This window comes from Lynx canadensis, chromosome C2 (genome assembly GCF_007474595.2).
Source record: "Lynx canadensis isolate LIC74 chromosome C2, mLynCan4.pri.v2, whole genome shotgun sequence".
Lineage (NCBI taxonomy): Eukaryota > Metazoa > Chordata > Mammalia > Carnivora > Felidae > Lynx > Lynx canadensis.
The window spans coordinates 43,804,450-43,822,347 of record NC_044311.2 but is presented as its reverse complement, the minus strand read 5'-3'; the positions used below and the strand labels follow the sequence as shown (position 1 = coordinate 43,822,347).

General features: G+C 41.8%; 1 protein-coding gene and 1 pseudogene across 1 annotated transcript in view; one reads left to right on the top strand and one right to left on the bottom strand.

The window, feature by feature from the left end:
• Positions 1-7,146, bottom strand: part of HPS3 (HPS3 biogenesis of lysosomal organelles complex 2 subunit 1) — a 38,348-nt gene extending 31,202 nt beyond the window's left edge. The window contains 1 exon segment of the mRNA XM_030329730.1: positions 6,832-7,146. Within this exon segment, the coding sequence (XP_030185590.1) occupies positions 6,832-7,048 (217 nt within the window). The 5' untranslated portion in view covers positions 7,049-7,146.
• Positions 1-17,898, top strand: part of LOC115523590 — a 36,951-nt pseudogene that overhangs the window by 8,791 nt on the left and 10,262 nt on the right.

The window sequence follows — 17,898 nt, the reverse complement described above, 5'->3', positions numbered from 1 at the left end:
CCAGTGTTAACACACACAGCTTTCTCAAATACACATAGATCACAGAGTAGTGTTTTGTCTTTCTTCTTTTTCACTAAAATGGAATCACACCGAATATATTTAACAATCTACTACTTCTAAACATTACCAATAAATCTTGGCCTCCAGGTCAATACATGGGTATCTAACATCCTTTTATTAAAATTATCTGCATATTAGATGTATACATGTGCCATAATTTATTTAACAATGCCCTATTGATACACATTCAAGTTTTTCCAGTTTTTCTGCCACTTTACTTCATGCCGTAATAAATAGGCCTATACCTATATTTATTTCCTAGGGGTTTGTTTCAATGGCATGAATTCCAAAAAGTGAGAATATTGAGCCAAAGAGCAGGTACGTTTTAAATTTTAAGATGTTGCCAGAGTCAGGGCATCTGGGTGGCTCAGTCAGTTAAGCATCTGCCTCTCAATTTCGGCTCAGGTCATGATCTCACAGTTCGTGGGTTTGAGACCCACATTGGGCTCTGTGTTGACTGCACAGAGCCTGCTTGGATTCTCTCTCTCCCTCTCTCTCTGCCCCTCCCGCACTTATGTTTGCACGTGCTCTCTCTCTCTCTCAGACACACAAAATAAATAATCTTAAAAAAAACAACTCAAAAAAAAAAAAAAAGATATTGCCAGATTCTATCACAATTACATAACAGGAATTCATGTTGCCAGCAGCATCGTTTGAACATGCCTGTTTCCCCATATCCTCACTAGTACTGACTCAATGTGATGGGGAAACATGGACTCTTAAGGTTATTGTAAGTTATATTTTCCAGACCATTTCTAAAGCTGGCCATCTTCTCCTATGTTTATCAGCCAGGTATAATTTCTCTTCTGCAAGTTATCTACTTTATTAGGATGTTTAATTTGTTTTCCTTATTAAGAAATAGCAGCTCTCCGGGTAAAAGTGATATTAATCTTTTGTTGCTCATGAATAGCAAATTGTTTTTGGTAGTCTATTCTTTGACATTTGACTTCACTTATGGCATCTTTTACCATAGTAAAAGTAGTCAGATATGTATGTAGTCAGATATGTATCATTTCCTGCTTGGCCTCTGAGTTTCCTAATTTGCTTAAACAGTCTCCTATGTCCTCCAAATTACGTAGTTATATTCTTACATGTTCTAGTTTAGCAGCTTCTTAATTTAAATTTTTAATCTTTAGAACTTTGAGGGAGAGAAACATCAATGTTTTTCCAAATGTAGAATCTACTATTTACTAACAGTATTTGGTAAATAAGTCCTTTTCTAATGAACTGAAACTGAAACGCTGTTGTTAGCATAATGACTTCCCATAGACACACAGCAAGCAAGCAGCCCCTTTCTGCAGACACTTACTGGGCTGGCCGGGTCCCCTCCTCGTCCGAAATGAGCCAACCTTCCAGAAGGGCAAGGCTTCTCCTGATGCTAGTTCTTCTGATACCACAAAAATGGAACCTACACCTTTCATTCCCTGGGTATCCTGGAAGAATACCTAAACGTACCCTGCAGACTTCATAAATTTGCTCACTCTATTCCAGAAAAGCAGTTTGGATGGAGTTGGGTCCAAAGATGCCTTGTAGCCTCCATCTTCCTAGAATTTCCTCAGTACATGATTTTTGTTTTTCTTTTTTTTAAGTTTATTTATTTTGAGAGGAAAATAGAGAGAGACAGACAGAGAGACAGAGAGATAGAGAGAATGTGGGGGAGGGGCAGAAAGAAAGAAAGAGAGAGAGAGAGAGAGAGAGAGAGAGAGAGAGAGAATCTCAAGCAGGCTCTGTGCTGTCAGCGTAGAGCCCGACATGGGGCTCCATCCCAAAAACCGTGAGATCTTGATCTGAGCTGAAATCAAGAGTCAGATGCTTAACTGACTGAGCCACCCAGAAGCCCCTCAGTAAGTGATTTTTTTTATTTTATTGTGGCAAAATATACATAATGTAAACGTTACCATTTTAACCAGTTTTGGGTGTACGATTCAGTGGTATTAAGTACATTCACATTGTTGTGCACCAATCACCATCATCCTTCTCCAGAACTTTTTCATCTTCCTCAAAACTATCCCTAAAACAATAACTCCCCATCCTCCCCACCCCACCCCCAGACTCTGGCACTGACCATTCTACCTTCTGTCCCTATGAATTTGCTCACTCCAGGTACCTCATGTAAACTGAATTGCACAATATTTGTCCGTTTGTGTCTGGCTCATTTCACTTACCATAATGTCTTCAAGGTTCATTTGTGTTGTAAAATGTATCAGAATTTCCTTCCCTTTTAAGGCTGATTAATATTCAATTTTATGTTTACTCATCTGTTTAAGGACACTTAGGTTGTTTCCATGTCTTGGCTAGTAGAAATAATATTACAATGAACATGCAGGCATAGATCTGCCATATGCCACATTTTGTTCATCTTTTCCTCAGTTGATGGACATTGGGTTGCTTCCACTTCTTGGCTCTCAAAAAAAAAAAAAAAACGCTGCTATGAACATTGGTGTGCAAGTATCTGGACAAGTCCCTGCTTTCAATTACTTTGTTTCTATACTTCCAGAAGTGAAATTGCTGGATCATATGGTAATCCTATATTTAATTTCTTGAGGAACACCACGCTGTTTTCCACAGCAGCTCTACCATTTTATATTCCTGCATTGCACAGGGGTTCCAATTTCTCCACATTCATATCAACACTTGCTCTTTTCCTTCTTTTTTTAAATAACAGCCATCCTAATGGGTGTGAAGTGGTATCTCATTATGGGTTTGATTTGCACTTCCCTGGTGAAAATAATGGTAAGCATCTTTTTATGCGCTTGTTGGCATCTGAAGAAATGCCTATTTGCCCATTTTTGAATTGGCTTTTGTTGCTGTCATTAAGTTATAGGAGTTCTTTATATATTCTGGATATTAATCCCTTGTCAGATATATGCTTTGCAAGTATTTTCTTCCATTCTGTGGATTGCGTTTTCAATCTGTTGTTAGTGTCCTACTGTCTTTGATAGATGCAAGAAAGTTTTAATTTGGTGATATCCAATTTACTGTATTCTTTTGTTGCCTGTGCTTTGCATATTCAAGTTAGTAAATGAATTTTAAAACAAAGAATATTTGTTTAGTTAAATAAAATTGTTTTATTCATGCATCTATAAACATACACCTATTTCACTGATAAAGTCTATATACCTTTTATATATAATCTCCAAACTGTAGATAGTGCCCATACTGTTTTCAGCTTAATAACTTGTTTTATAATAATGAACTAGAACTTGGTAAGTGTGTTTACCTGATGAACATTATGATCAGAGATTTAGAGTTCTCTCAGCTAATCCTCACAACAAACCTTCATGAAACTATCTCATTCTCCACTTTATAGATCAGGAATCTGGGACTCAGACAAACTAGGTAACTTGCCTAAGCAACACAGCCAACAAATGATAGAACTGGGACTCAAACCTGGATCTGGTTAGCTCAAAAGCCGATGCTCATTCCCCAATAATGCTATTTCTCAAAATGTTAAAAAAGAGATACAAGTCTAAAGGAGTCTGTGGAGGTTAATAGCTCTTTATGAAAGACAGAAACTATTTTTCAATTTAATTTATTTAAACAGACGAAAACAGTTCGCCTATTTCTCCCACTGCCCCCACCAATTAGCTTTGTTTTCTTCTGTTGTCTTTCTAGTTTTAGATTCTACATATAAAAAATCATATTGGATTTGCCTTCCTCTGTCTGACTTATAAACTTTTTTAAGCATTATATGGTCAGGACTTTATTCTACTTATTTTACAACAGCTTCTGTCTTCGTTAAGTAAATTAGAAAAATGTTCTCATATTTATTCTTTTTTTAATGTTTATTTTTGAGAGTGTGCGTGCGCGTGCAGAAACCGGGAGGGGCAAGAGAAAGGGAGGCAGAATCTGAAGCAGGCTCCGGGCTCTGAGCTGTCAGCACTGAGCCCAACATGTGGCTCGAGCCCACAGACCGTGAGATCATGACCTGAGCTGAAGTCGGACGCTTAATCGACTAAGCCACCCAGGCGCCTCTCTCATATTTATTCTTAAGCTAAGAGTCACTGATTTTTAAAAATAAGAAACTTCCTGGTTAACACTAATACAAGATTAAGGAAAAGGCAGCACTCCTGTGACAAAATTGACATCAGAAGGCAGAAATAATATACAATGCATCAAAATATGTTTCATGGCTTTAGAAAAGTTAAAAGACCGCAGGGCTTGGGAAGGATGTAATAGACAGACTCGTTTAATACACTTGTGCTAAAGAACAGGCAATGAGGGCCATGTGGTCTTGTCCTCCCTGCCCAACCACCTTCAGACACCCCATAAACAAGTGTCCAGCATGAGAGCTCCCACACAACACTCAACTCTGGCTACCAGGTCTTTCTCCTTTGAGAGCAATAAGTTCTCACATCTCCTCTTCCTCAGTTCACACACAAAGCCTCAATTAAGTTTTCATTACTGATAATGATGTTAGGGGCCCCTGTCCTTCAAATTTCTATCTACATTCTCTCTACCACCCCCAAATTTTATAAAGGAAGAATAGCATCCCGCTAATTAGAGATTAAAAAATGAAAATGTTTTCTACTTGGGTAAGGGAGCTGCAAAGCACTTATAGTAAATATAAATGGCTGATGTAAAATTCATTCTGTGTTTGACAGGGGGAGATTTGCTACAGAGGAAGACCCTAGGCACTTAGAGCAGGAATTCCCATGTCTAAATTACTGTGAATGGGAAGAAAGAAACCAAAAGGAAAAAGCTGGAAAGTGGAAGACAAGTTATCTGGATATCAGCATAGCGAGGAGTCATCTTTGTGTAGAATAATAGAAGCTGTACCCAGGGGTTGTACCCAGTCTTCTTCAAGTTGAGAATTGAAAGTTACCCTTGAGCTATCTGACCCATGCTAAGGCACATACCACATGACTCCTGAACTTTCTTTAGGACAGCCAACTGGATTATAAAAACGTCTTTGTTTTTCAAGGCCTCATTAATCAGGTTACCATGCTACTCACTGCTTACAGCAGCCAGTATGGCTCTAGGTGGTTCTCAATCTTGTCTAAATATTAGACCCACCCCCGTGCTGGGCCACACCCCCGAAAACTGACAGTTTCTGTGAGGTTGTGGTCCAGGCATCAGCACTTTTTCAAGTTCCCCCAGGTGATTCTGATGCACAAGTAGTGACATCCAAGGGTCCCCAGAATCACCACTACTGACAGGCAAGAAGACCAGAGTTTTACATAATGTCTGCCGCTTCCAATTCTAGAATAAACATTGATTTGGAAGAATAGGTCAAATCATGTAAATATGTCTGCTCTGTCTCTGTCTCTGCCCCTTTCTCTCTCTCTCTCTCTCTCTCTCTCTCTCTCTCTCTCACACACACACACACACACACACACACACACACACCCCACACCTTGAAACTGGGGAGTTTGCCACTCAGTAGAGCTCTTGAAGGTGAGAACCTCCATGCTTAAAAGGGGAGCCAGATGAGGAAAACTACCAATATTGAAAGATGATTAAAAGAAAGATTTCAGTAGAAATACCCAAATCAGAATCTTCTGCTGATAGAGAACACACAGATCTAATGAGTGGCTTTCAAAAATATCTGTGGATCAGTGGGGGCTTCTGCTGTTGTCTTCGCTAGTCAAAAAGCAAAAATAACAGCACAATAAGTTGCTCATAAAGCAAAGACATCCAATGTTTGAGGCTGTTTTTTCTCTTATGGTTGCAATTAATAGTCGGGCTTTTCATTTTTAAAAATATGTATCTTTACTTGACAAAATGACCAGTCATATATATCATACTATGGATGATACCCCATAGTTTTTTACTGATCCACAAAATCCCAATGTCTGGAAATCACTGATCTAGTAATTCAACTTTTTTTTTTTTAAACAGAGACTGAGACCCTAAAGTTTCTATAAACTCACACCCAACCAGTTGCAGACACAGTAGGAATTAGAATGAGATCTCCAGTCCTCCAAGTTCATGCTCCCTACTTTATTAGTAAGCCCCTAAGCCATAGGCTTTTCCACCATAAATACTGCCACTTACACATTTACACCACTCTTGAAAACCAGAAATCCAACTTTAAGTGGATTATTAGGCAGTTAAAAGAATCCTATGATAAATCCTTCTGTAATCTAAATACCTCCTATTTTTAAATATTGAATTTTTCTAAAATAGAATATACTCACACCTGATATATCTCTTGGTGCTGCTTCACATTTCGGTGGGAAAAGGGTAATGGGTGTTATTACACCATTTTGTCGGGGGCGGGGTCTATGGCCTGAGTTCCACTTACATAGATTTAAAACCCAGCATATAATGTGAGCTTTCAAAAACCGACAAGAAGTCGATAAAGGTATAGATGTAAAAGGACTGGCCACGAGTTGGCGTATTTATTGAAGCTGGAAGTACTGGGGCACAGGATACTATTCTCCCTACTTTGGTATGTGTTTGAAATTTTCTATACTTTTGAGTTTGGGTGTTTGGAGTTTTATTGTTTGTTTTGAAGTGTCTCGGCTGAGTGGAACCCAGCCACCCAACCACGGGCCTTTCTCCTGAGCATGCGAGATAAGGAGCAGTCAGATGCAATCCCTCCCCACCCCCCACTAGAAGCAGGCGCTCACCTGCGGTTGCCAGGACTACCACGGCGCAGCTCAGAGCACCTTCAGCAATCAGCCGCCAGACCCCCAACACCATCCGGCAAGTTCCGGGAAGCACGAAGTCCTCTCCCCACCCAGAGTGCCGCCGAGGACGCTCGGTCCTCTAGGAAGGAGGCCCCAAGCTGGGGTCCAGGCACCCCTTGGCCTCGCCATTACTCACCGGCCTCGCTGTAGGCCAGGCACAGCACCCTGCCCAGGGTGGAAAAGGCGCACCTCGGCTGGCACAACTCCTGTCCCGCCACTGCGAATGCCTCCACCTTACAGCCTGCCGCCACGAAGAGAGCGTCGCGTCCGCCGCCGCAGAACCGCTCCGGCTCCAACTTGCAGGGCACCACCTGCTGCGACCCGAACGGGTGCAGATTGTACAGCTGCACCATCCTGGCGACCCACTGCGGGGCAGCCCGGCGGGGCGGCTCCCTCCTGCACGCCCCGCGGGGCGCCTGGAGACCCCGTGCCGGTCACCGGAGCTGGACCACTTCCGCCAGCGATTGCACAGAGCCGAGTCACGTGAGCTCCACCCGGGTCGCCTGCGGCTCCCCTTCTTAAAGTGGCTGCTAGTTACCGGGCAAGGCCCGGCTGGGGAGGAGTCGCCTCTGCCCGGCGCACCCGCGCCCCACAGGCCCCTAGTCCTGGGACTTGGACCCGGCCGCCCTGTGCTGGCACTGCTCCGCGCTGCGTGGTTGACGGGCTTAGAGACCTCTGTGCCCCTTCATTCGTCATTTTACAGTCCTGTTTTGGGCTGGGCGAGATACGTTTGAAATGTTTGAGTATGTTTAAACATTTGATCATCTGGGACCTTGTACCATTTTGTTCCTGATTCAGGGGCATCACTCGTGTCTCCCTGATAGCCTGTGAGCTTCTGGAGGATAGGGCTGGGAAAACTGAAGTGCAGTGCACACGGCTCAACTCCGGCCTAAATATACTGAAGAGTTGTTTGTTGGAAGGAGCAACACTTAGAATGTGCTTAGCAAAAAAAAAAAAAAATTTGCTGAAGAATCGAGGGGTGAAATCCACTAGCTCTCAGTCCAGTGCACCTACAACTATAGTATAATCTGACCTGTATCTATTCCTGATGTCTCAACGTGGAGCTCGTGGTTGCAATCCCAATTTAAAAAACAAAACAAAACACGTTTAGATGGGGCTCCTGAAGTGGCTAAGTCAGTTAAGAGTCCAGCGCTTGATCTCAGCTCGGTTCTTGATCTCAGGGTCTTGATCTAAGGGTGGTAAGTTCAGGTCCCACGTTGGGTTCCATGCAGGGCGTGGAGCCTACTTAAAAAACAAAAAACAAAAACTCACACATTTAGACGAAGTGAGCGTTGGAACTACTGTTTACAATTTATCCAGAAAATAATGTATGTTAAGTATGGAGTGAGGGATGCTCTCTTACTTTTGGTGTCTCTTATGCAGAGTTAAAAGAGCACATTTTTCTCTGGTCAGATTCTATTTGTCACCCTCATAAGCCCTTTCTTCAAAGAATTTACAAATTAGGTGCAATTGGATTGAAGTTAAACTCTACCTCCATTTTCTGTGCCATCTAGATGAAGAAAGTACCCCTTAGTAGTATGGTACTCTCCTTAACCTAATCCAACCAATAGGAACTCTTTGGGATACAACCATTCACCAAACTCTGTGAGGCAAAGATTTGGACAAGGAAGTTACTCTGTTCATCAAGCTAGGGCTGAAAACTGACAGAAGGCTCCTATAGAAAACAAAGAACCTAAGAACTGCTTACAGTAACTCATTCAGATACAACACTCATGAACACCCCTTTCTCCACAAATATATGCCATACTGTTCTTTTTAAATTTTCTCCTTCAAGACTGAAAATTACAATTTCTTTTGTTTTTATTTTATTTTTTTAATTTACATCCAAATTAGCTAGCATATAGTAGATCCTTAGTGCCCCTTACCCATTTAGCCCATCCCCCCTCCCACAACCCCTCCCGTAACCCTCAGTTTGTTCTCCATATTTATGAGTCTCTTCTGTTTTGTCTCCCTCCCTGTTTTTATATTATTTTTGTTTCCCTTCCCTTATGTTCATCTGTTTTGTCTCTTAAAGTCCTCATATGAGTGAAGTCATATGATATTTGTCTTTCTCTGACTAATTTCGTTTAGCATAATACCCTCTGGTTCCATCCACGTAGTTGCAAAGGCAAGATTTCATTCTTTTTGATTGCCAAGTAATACTCCATTGTATATATATACCACATCTTCTTTATCCATTCATCCATCGATGGACATTTGGATTCTTTCCATACTTTGGCTATTGTTAATAGTGCTGCTATAAACATGGGGGTGCATGTGCCCCTTTGAAACAGCACACCTGTATCCCTTGGATAAATACCTATTAGTGCAATTGCTGGGTCATAGGGTAGTTCTAGTTTTACTTTTTTGAGGAACCCCCCATACTGTTTTCCAGAGTGGCTGCACCAGTTTGCATTCCCACCAGCAGGGCAAAAGAGATCCTCTTTCTCCACATTCTCGCCAACATCTGTTGTTGCCTGAGTTGTTAATGTTAGCCGTTCTGACATTAGGTGTGAGGTGATATCTCATTGTGGTTTTGATTTGTATTTCCCTGATGATGAGTGATGTTGAGCATTTTTTCATGCATCAGTTGGCCATCTGGATGTCTTCTCTGGAGAAGTGTCTATTCATGTCTTTTGCCCATTTCTTCACTGGATTATTTGTTTTTTGGGTGTTGAGTTTGATAAGTTCTTTAGAGGTTTTGGATACTAACCCTTTATCTGATATGTCGTTTGCAAATATCTTCTCCCATTCTGCCGGTTGCCTTTTAGTTTTGCTGATTGTTTCCTTGGCTGTGCAGAAGCTTTTTATTTTGGTGAGGTCCCATTAGTTCATTTTTGCTTTTGTTTCCCTGCCTCCAGAGACGTGTTGAGTAAGGAGTTGCAGCGGGCAAGATCAAAGAGGTTTTTGCCTTCTTTCTCCTCGAGGATTTTGATGGCTTCTTGTCTTACATTTAGGTCTTTCATCCACTTTGAGTTTATTTTTGTGTCTAGTGTAAGAAAGTGGTCCAGGTTCATTCTTCTGCATGTCGCTGTCCAGTTTTCCCAGCACCACTTGCTGAAGAGACTGTCTTTATTCCATTGGATATTCTTTCCCGCTTTGTCAAAGATTAGTTGGCCATACGTTTGTGGGTCCATTTCTGGGTTCTCTATTCTGTTCCCTTGATCTGAGTGTCTGTTTTTGTGCTGTGAAAATTACAATTTCTGTACTAAATTACAATTTCAAGACTAAAATTACAATTTTATTGTCATTTCACCTACATTAAAAATGTCTATTTTGGAGAAAGAAGTGAGATTTGGAACCCCAATCCCTTCTAGAGATAGCCACTGAACCTGGATTATTTAAGATTCTTAGGAAATAGACATGCTAGCCAAGGGAAGGTGGGGGATGTGCCTGGTTTGTACAAGCAGGAGTCGCATCCTTGTATTCCTGTTACAAATGTAGGGGCAGCATTGGGCACACCATAATTTCCTTATGGGAGGCTATGTTGGTCTGCTAGGGTAGCCATAAGAAAATACCAGAGACTAGATAGCTTAAATAGCAGAATTTTTTTTTTCATAGTTCTGGAGGTCAGAAGTCCAAGATCATGGTGTCTGCAGTTCTTGTTTTTCCTAAGGCTTCTTTCCTTGGCTTGTAGAGAGCCACTGTCATAATTCATTTGGGCTGCTATAACAAAATCCATTTGGGCTGCTACAATGAAATACTAAACAGCTTATAAACAACAACTATATTTGTCACAGCTCTGGAGGCTGGGAATTCCAAGATCAAGGTGCCAGCATAGGGTAGGATTAGAGACCTCTTTGAGGTTGTAGACTGCTGACTTCTTGCTGTGTTCTCACTTACTGGAAGGGACTAGGGAGCTCTGTGGAATCTGTTTTATAAGAGCACAATTCCCATTCATCAGAGTTCTACCCTCATGACTTAATCACCCCCCAAAGGCCCTACCTTTTATTACCATTGCATTGGGCACTAAGATTCTAATATGTGCTCAACAGCATTGATCATTAGGGAAATTCAAGTCAAAACTGCCGTTAGAGACCACTATACATTTATTGTAATAACTAAAATTAAAAAGACTGATCATAACAAGTGTGGGTGAGGACAGGGAGCAACTTATGTGGATGTCAAATGGTATAATAGCTTTGGAAACAGTTTGGCAGTCTCTTAGAAAATTAGACATACACCTACCATATGGTCCAACCATTCTACACCTAGTTCTCTTACCCAAGAGATCTGAAGACAGACATATATCCTTAAAAGGACTTGTACACATTCTCATGGCAGCGTTATGTGTGATAGTAAAAAATCGAAAACAACCCAAAAATCCATCAACAGATGAATGGATAAACAAGTTTTGTTTCATCTGTACAACGAAATACTACTCAGCAATAACAAGGAATGCACTACTGATACATACAACAACACACATAGATCTCAAGATAATTATGCTGAGTGAAAGAAACCCAATAAAAATAGAATATACTCTTATTTAAATAAATGATTACATTTATATAAAATTCAAGAAAGTACAAACTATAGTAACAGACAACAGTGGTTGCCTGGGTCTGAGTGACGGACAGGGAGGTGACAGAGATTACAAAGAACATGAGCAAACTTTTGGGAATGATGGATATGTCCATTATCTTTTTTTTTTTTTAATGTTTATTTATCTTTGAGAGAGGGACAGAAAGAGTGCAAGCTGGGGAGGGGCAGAGAGAGAGAGGGAGACACAGAATCCGAAGCAGGCTCCAGGCTCCAATCTGTCTGCACAAAGCCTGACGCGGGGCCCGAACTCACGAACTGTGAGATCATGACCTGAGTCGAAGTTGGACGCTCAACTGACTGAGCCACCCAGGCACCCCAAATATGTCCATTATCTTGATTTTCATAATGGGTTTCTTGGTGAATACATATGTCATATCTTATCAGATTGTGTGCTTTAAATATGTGGATTTTTTTTTAAGATTACAAGACATGTAACAGGTAAGAGACTTACCCAAATCATACTGCTAATTAGAGGCAGAGTAAAGCTCATTGTATGAACCTCAATTATATAGTAGGTACTTCATAAGTATTCCTTTCAGAATTTAACGTAAAAAATGATGTGGACTGGAGTTCAGTGGTAAATAATGCGTTCTAAGATATTTGCTATGTTAAGCAAAACATTTTAAAATTCTAAAGACTAAAAAAATTTTTAAATAAAGGGGGGTACCTAGGTGGCTCAGTTGGTTAAGTGTCCAGCTTTGGCTCAGGTCATGATCTCAAGGTTCCTGAGTTTGAGCCCTGCATCCAGCTCTCCACTGTCAGCTCCACAGAGCTGCTTCAGATCCTTGGTCTCCCTCTCTCTCTGCCCCTACCCTACTTGTTCTCTCTCTCTCTCAAAAATAAATAAACATTTTCTTTAATTAAAAAAAATTTTTTAAATAAGAGAAAAAGAAACAGTGTCACTTTCATGCTCAGAACATTCCAATGGCTTCCTACGGTATTCAGATCAAAACTGAATTTTCTTGGCCTGTGAGGCCCTGCATGATCTGGTCAACCTCATTGTCTCTGTCCAACCTCATTTCCTACCATTTCATGGTGCCACAGACACAGAAGCCCTCTCTCTGTTTTCTGAACATCTGCTACTCATTCTCTTAGGATTTTAGCACTTGCTGTTGCCTGTACCTCGAACCTGTTCCCAGATCTTCCCTGGACTTACTGTCTTCTTTTTAGGTCCTCTCTAATATTACTTCTCTGACGTTCCATGTAACATGCCCTCTAGAAGAAAAGTGTAGACTCACTTTTCTTCTTTAAGGTTTTGCTGAAACAAAGACTAATAATCACAAATGTAACTCTAGAAAACATATTATTTTAGTAGAACCCTTGTTATTAATAGGAATTTTAGAGGCTTCAAGCAAAAGTAGGTTCCAGCTGTGGAGCTCTTTTGGAAGACTGCCAGGACCTTGCTGGGCATCCCTGATCTCCACTGATAGTCTGGCATTGAGACCCTAGCATGTGCAAAGCTAGGGCATTCAGAGACTGTCACTCAGACAATAAAGTGACACAAAGATCATTATCTCTTATTCAAGTGGATCCTACTACATTTCGTGTTTAGATCAGTTTGCTGGCATCTATAGAAATGTAGAGTTGCTCTCAAAATCACACCATGCATTTCCTTTATTGATCAACCCACACTTGTGCTATGGGTGCCCCTGCCATTTGCTAGCATCCCATCATTTGTTAACAGACTGGGAAAGGATAGTGAAGTTGGATTGGCAGTCTTTCGGCCTGAAGAAAAGTTTAGGATTGGTTTCTACATTTGCGGGATTGATAAGTATAAGAAGCCTGGAGACAGACATCAAGGCATCATACAGAGACCAGAAGGAATACAGAGCGGTGCCTCCTTGCATTTTCACTCCTGAGCCTCTTCCACATAAAATGCAATCCTTTCAATTTTCTGCTGTAGCAGAAAGTTGGTCTCCCTCTTTGACCTCCGTGACTTCCCTCTTTTTTCTGGTAACATTCCCAGGCTCACAGAGCAGAGTAGAGTGTGCAACAGTACCCAGCAGATGTTCATCTGATGTCCTCTATATCCCAATTCCTCACTGAAAAAACTTAGGGTCTTTCACATTGTTTTGCTTTCATGGGTAATTTGTAGTTATTTTATTCATTCCATTTAAAAATATAGAAGTCAAAACACACTGTGTTTCAAAAACATCAATGTTCAGAGCATCTTTAAGAATCTCTATTCGGGAAACACTTATCTAAAGGAACAAAATATCCCAGCTCAGAATTTCTTACTGGTATATCACCTCATGTCTTTTTGAAGTTTGTCACTTAAAGAGGCCAACTCGGGGCGCCTGGGTGGCGCAGTCGGTTAAGCGTCCGACTTCAGCCAGGTCACGATCTCACGGTCCGTGAGTTTGAGCCCCGCGTCGGGCTCTGGGCTGATGGCTCAGAGCCTGGAGCCTGTTTCCGATTCTGTGTCTCCCTCTCTCTCTGCCCCTCCCCCGTTCATGCTCTGTCTCTCTCTGTCCCAAAAATAAATAAACGTGGAAAAAAAAAATTAAAAAAAAAAAAAAAGAAAAAGAGGCCAACTCATTAGGGCACAAAGCAAGGTGGGCAAGCCATCCTAGAAGTTTAAAATACCAATGTTATTGACTTTAGACAGGAAGATGGCGGCGTAGGAGGACGCTGGGCTCACCGCGCGTCCTGCTGATCACTTAGATTCCACCTACACCTGCCTAAATAACCCAGAAAACCGCCAGAGGATTAGCAGAACGGAGTCACTGGACCCAAGTGCAGACGAGAGGCCCACGGAAGAGGGTAGGAAGGGCGGCGAGGCGGTGCGCGCTCCACGGACTGGCGGGAGGGAGCCGGGGCGGAGGGGCGGCTCGCCAGCCAAGCAGAGCCCCCGAGCCCGGCTTGCAAAAGCGGAGGGGCCTGACGGACTGTGTTCCAACAGCAAGCGCAACTTAGCGTCTGGGAGGTCGTAAGTTAACAGCTCTGCTCGGAAAGCGGGAAGGCTGGAGGACAAAGGGAGGGTGAGCTGCGGAGCCCCCGGACGACAGAGCTCAGTTTGGCGGGGAACAAAGGCGCTCGCCAGCGCCATCTCCCCCGCCCATCCCCCAGCCAAAATCCCAAAGGGAACCGGTTCCGGCCAGGGAAATTGCTCGCTCCGCGCAAACACCCAACTCTGTGCTTCTGCGGAGCCAAACCTCCGGAAGCGGATCTGACTCCCTCCAGCTGCCACAGGGCCCCTCCTGAAGTGGATCACCTAAGGAGAAGCGAGCTAAGCCTGCCCCCCCTGCCACCGTGCACCTTGCCTTCCCACCCCCAGCTAATACGCCAGATCCCCAGCATCACAAGCCTGGCAGTGTGCAAGTAGCCCAGACGGGCCACGCCACCCCACAGTGAATCCCGCCCCTAGGAGAGGGAAAGAGAAGGCACACACCAGTCTGACTGTGGCCCCAGCGGTGGGCTGGGGGCAGACATCAGAACTGACTGCGGCCCCGCCCACCAACTCCAGTTATACACCAGAGCACAGGGGAAGTGCCCTGCAGGTCCTCACCACACCAGGGACTATCCAAAATGACCAAGCGGAAGAATTCCCCTCAGAAGAATCTCCAGGAAATAACAACAGCTAATGAGCTGATCAAAAAGGATTTAAATAATATAACAGAAAGTGAATTTAGAATAATAGTCATAAAATTAATCGCTGGGCTGGAAAACAGTATACAGGACAGCAGAGAATCTCTTGCTACAGAGATCAAGGGACTAAGGAACAGTCACGAGGAGCTGAAAAACGCTTTAAAGGAAATGCAAAACAAAATGCAAACCACCACGGCTCGGATGGAAGAGGCAGAGGAGAGAATAGGTGAACTAGAAGATAAAGTTATGGAAAAAGAGGAAGCTGAGAAAAAGAGAGATAAAAAAATCCAGGAGTATGAGGGGAAAATTAGAGAACTAAGTGATACACTAAAAAGAAATAATATACGCATAATTGGTATCCCAGAGGAGGAAGAGAGAGGGAAAGGTGCTGAAGGGGTACTTGAAGAAATCATAGCTGAGAACTTCCCTGAACTGGGGAAGGAAAAAGGCATTGAAATCCAAGAGGCACAGAGAACTCCCTTCAGACGTAACTTGAATCGATCTTCTGCACGACATATCATAGTGAAACTGGCAAAATACAAGGATAAAGAGAAAATTCTGAAAGCAGCAAGGGGTAAACGTGCCCTCACATATAAAGGGAGACCTATAAGACTCGTGACTGATCTCTCTTTTGAAACTTGGCAGGCCAGAAAGAATTGGCACGAGATTTTCAGTGTGCTAGACAGAAAAAATATGCAGCCGAGAATCCTTTATCCAGCAAGTCTGTCATTTAGAATAGAAGGAGAGATAAAGGTCTTCCCAAACAAACAAAAACTGAAGGAGTTTGTCACCACTAAACCAGCCCTACAAGAGATCCTAAGGGGGACCCTGTGAGACAAAGTACCAGAGACATCACTACAAGCATAAAACATACAGACATCACAATGACTCTTAAACCCGTATCTTTCTATAATAACACTGAATGTAAATGGATTAAATGCGCCAACCAAAAGACATAGGGTATCAGAATGGATAAAAAAACAAGACCCATCTATTTGCTGTCTACAAGAGACTCATTTTAGACCTGAGGACACCTTTAGATTCAGAGTGAGGGGATGGAGAACTATTTATCATGCTACTGGAAGCCAAAAGAAAGCTGGAGTAGCCATACTTATATCAGACAAACTAGACTTTAAATTAAAGGCTGTAACAAGAGATGAAGAAGGACAAAAGTATTAGTTACTTTATATGCAGTAAGAAAAACTCTAAAAAACTTAAGTTAAAGAAGGTATTTAAAAAGGCAAATAATGATATACATAATTAGTTGTTGCAGAGGCACTCAGATCTCTTTGATGTGTCTTTTGTCAACATCTTTTTCTGTAATTTTGGTTAATTTTCTTAAACCCCATTCTTCACATGGGGGTCCACATGGCTGACAGTTGCACTGTTTAATGTTTAATACCTCTACAAGTAGGAGTTAATTTTGCAAATTACAGGATGGACTGTGGATAATTTAGCAATATACATAAATTATCAGCAATAGCTCATACTCTGACATAGTTCAGATATGATAGAATATGACAGATTTTTTTATAAAAATACTACCAAAATATGAAATTTTTTATTTTACTATTTCAAAACACCTTAAGTAACTCTAAAGCATATAGGATCCTGCTTTAAGAAAAGCTTACTAGACTCACCAAGCTGTGCCAAGATGTAACCAGCTGATTGAAAGACTAATGAGCTCCTTATTACCGAAGATCCTCAGTTATAACTTGTATGATTCCTTGGTGGGGATGTTGTACACCTAATGCAGATATCAATTTGGTGGGATTTAGATCACTTCTGATTGTCAGAGTGACAAAACTTAGCTACCTCGTAGGGATGATGTGAAAACTCTTTGAAAAAAGACACATTAATTTACAATTGTTGATGCATTTTGTTATTATTCTTGTGATGTTATAGACAATATTGGCTCCATAATGGTCTTAGAGATTTGTGTGTGAATTCCAAAATATGTATATTTATTTTTGTAATAGCTGGGTCTCCAATAGAAATAGTTACATCTAGATAAAAGCAGAGCCAGCACAATAAACCTTCGTCTTCTGAAAAAAAAAAATAAATAAAAAAATAAAATAAAATACCAATGTTATTAAAGTAGAAAGGATTTCTATAGCAGCCCAAAGTATAATGGTATACAGAACTTGTCTTGGGCTTTAAAGAAAGTGTGAATGATAGTTTAGAATGTCAGGTAGCGGGGTGCCTGGGTGACTCAGTTGGTTAAGCATCTGACTCTTGATTTCTGCTCTGATCATGATCTCATGGTTCCTGAGATCGTGCCCCACGTCGGGCTCCATGCTGACAGTTTGGAGTCTGCTTGGGTTTCTTTCTGTCTCCCTCTCTTTCTGCCCCTCCCTTGCTCATGCTTTCTCTCTCTCCCTCTCTCTCTCTCTGTCTCAAAATATAAATAAACAATTTAGAAAGTCGGGTAGCAACTGCACATATGCCCAAGTTGCCACCAAAGCCAACTTTTACTCCCATTTTTCTACTGTCATGTATGGCCATAAGACAATCTCCACATGGGCCCTTTGCTTTGTTCACCCTGATACCTTCACAGCCTATTGTCCTTTCCTTTCCTTCTGCGGCTTCCATCCGTACCCACTCTTTGCCTTGGGATTCCTTCTCCCACAAGACTACTCTTAAAATCTATCTTCGGTTACTCTGACTTTTGAATATATTTGCTCCTAATTAATGCTAGGAAAACAAAACAAACAGGCAGAAACAGTAAATAACAAAGATGGGTAAATTCCAAAGGTTACAAAATCTCACAGTGTTCTCAGAATAGTCCTCTGGGCTACAGTTGTCAATTTCCTGAAAGAAAGTAAATTTCTCCTTACACTCAATGCCACACGCGCATACACACACCCACATTTCCATCTCTACCTTTTCACTCAGTAAAGCAGGGCTAATGCAATAGATGCCTTCTTTGCTCAGAGGGACAATTTACATTTCTGGTGACCTCCAGATTGGGTTATGCCTAGCTCACTCAGTTTCTGTTGTAGTCAAGAGCAGCCCCTTATGGGGTGCCTGGGTGGCTCAGTTGGTTAAGAGTCCGACTCTTGGTTTCAGC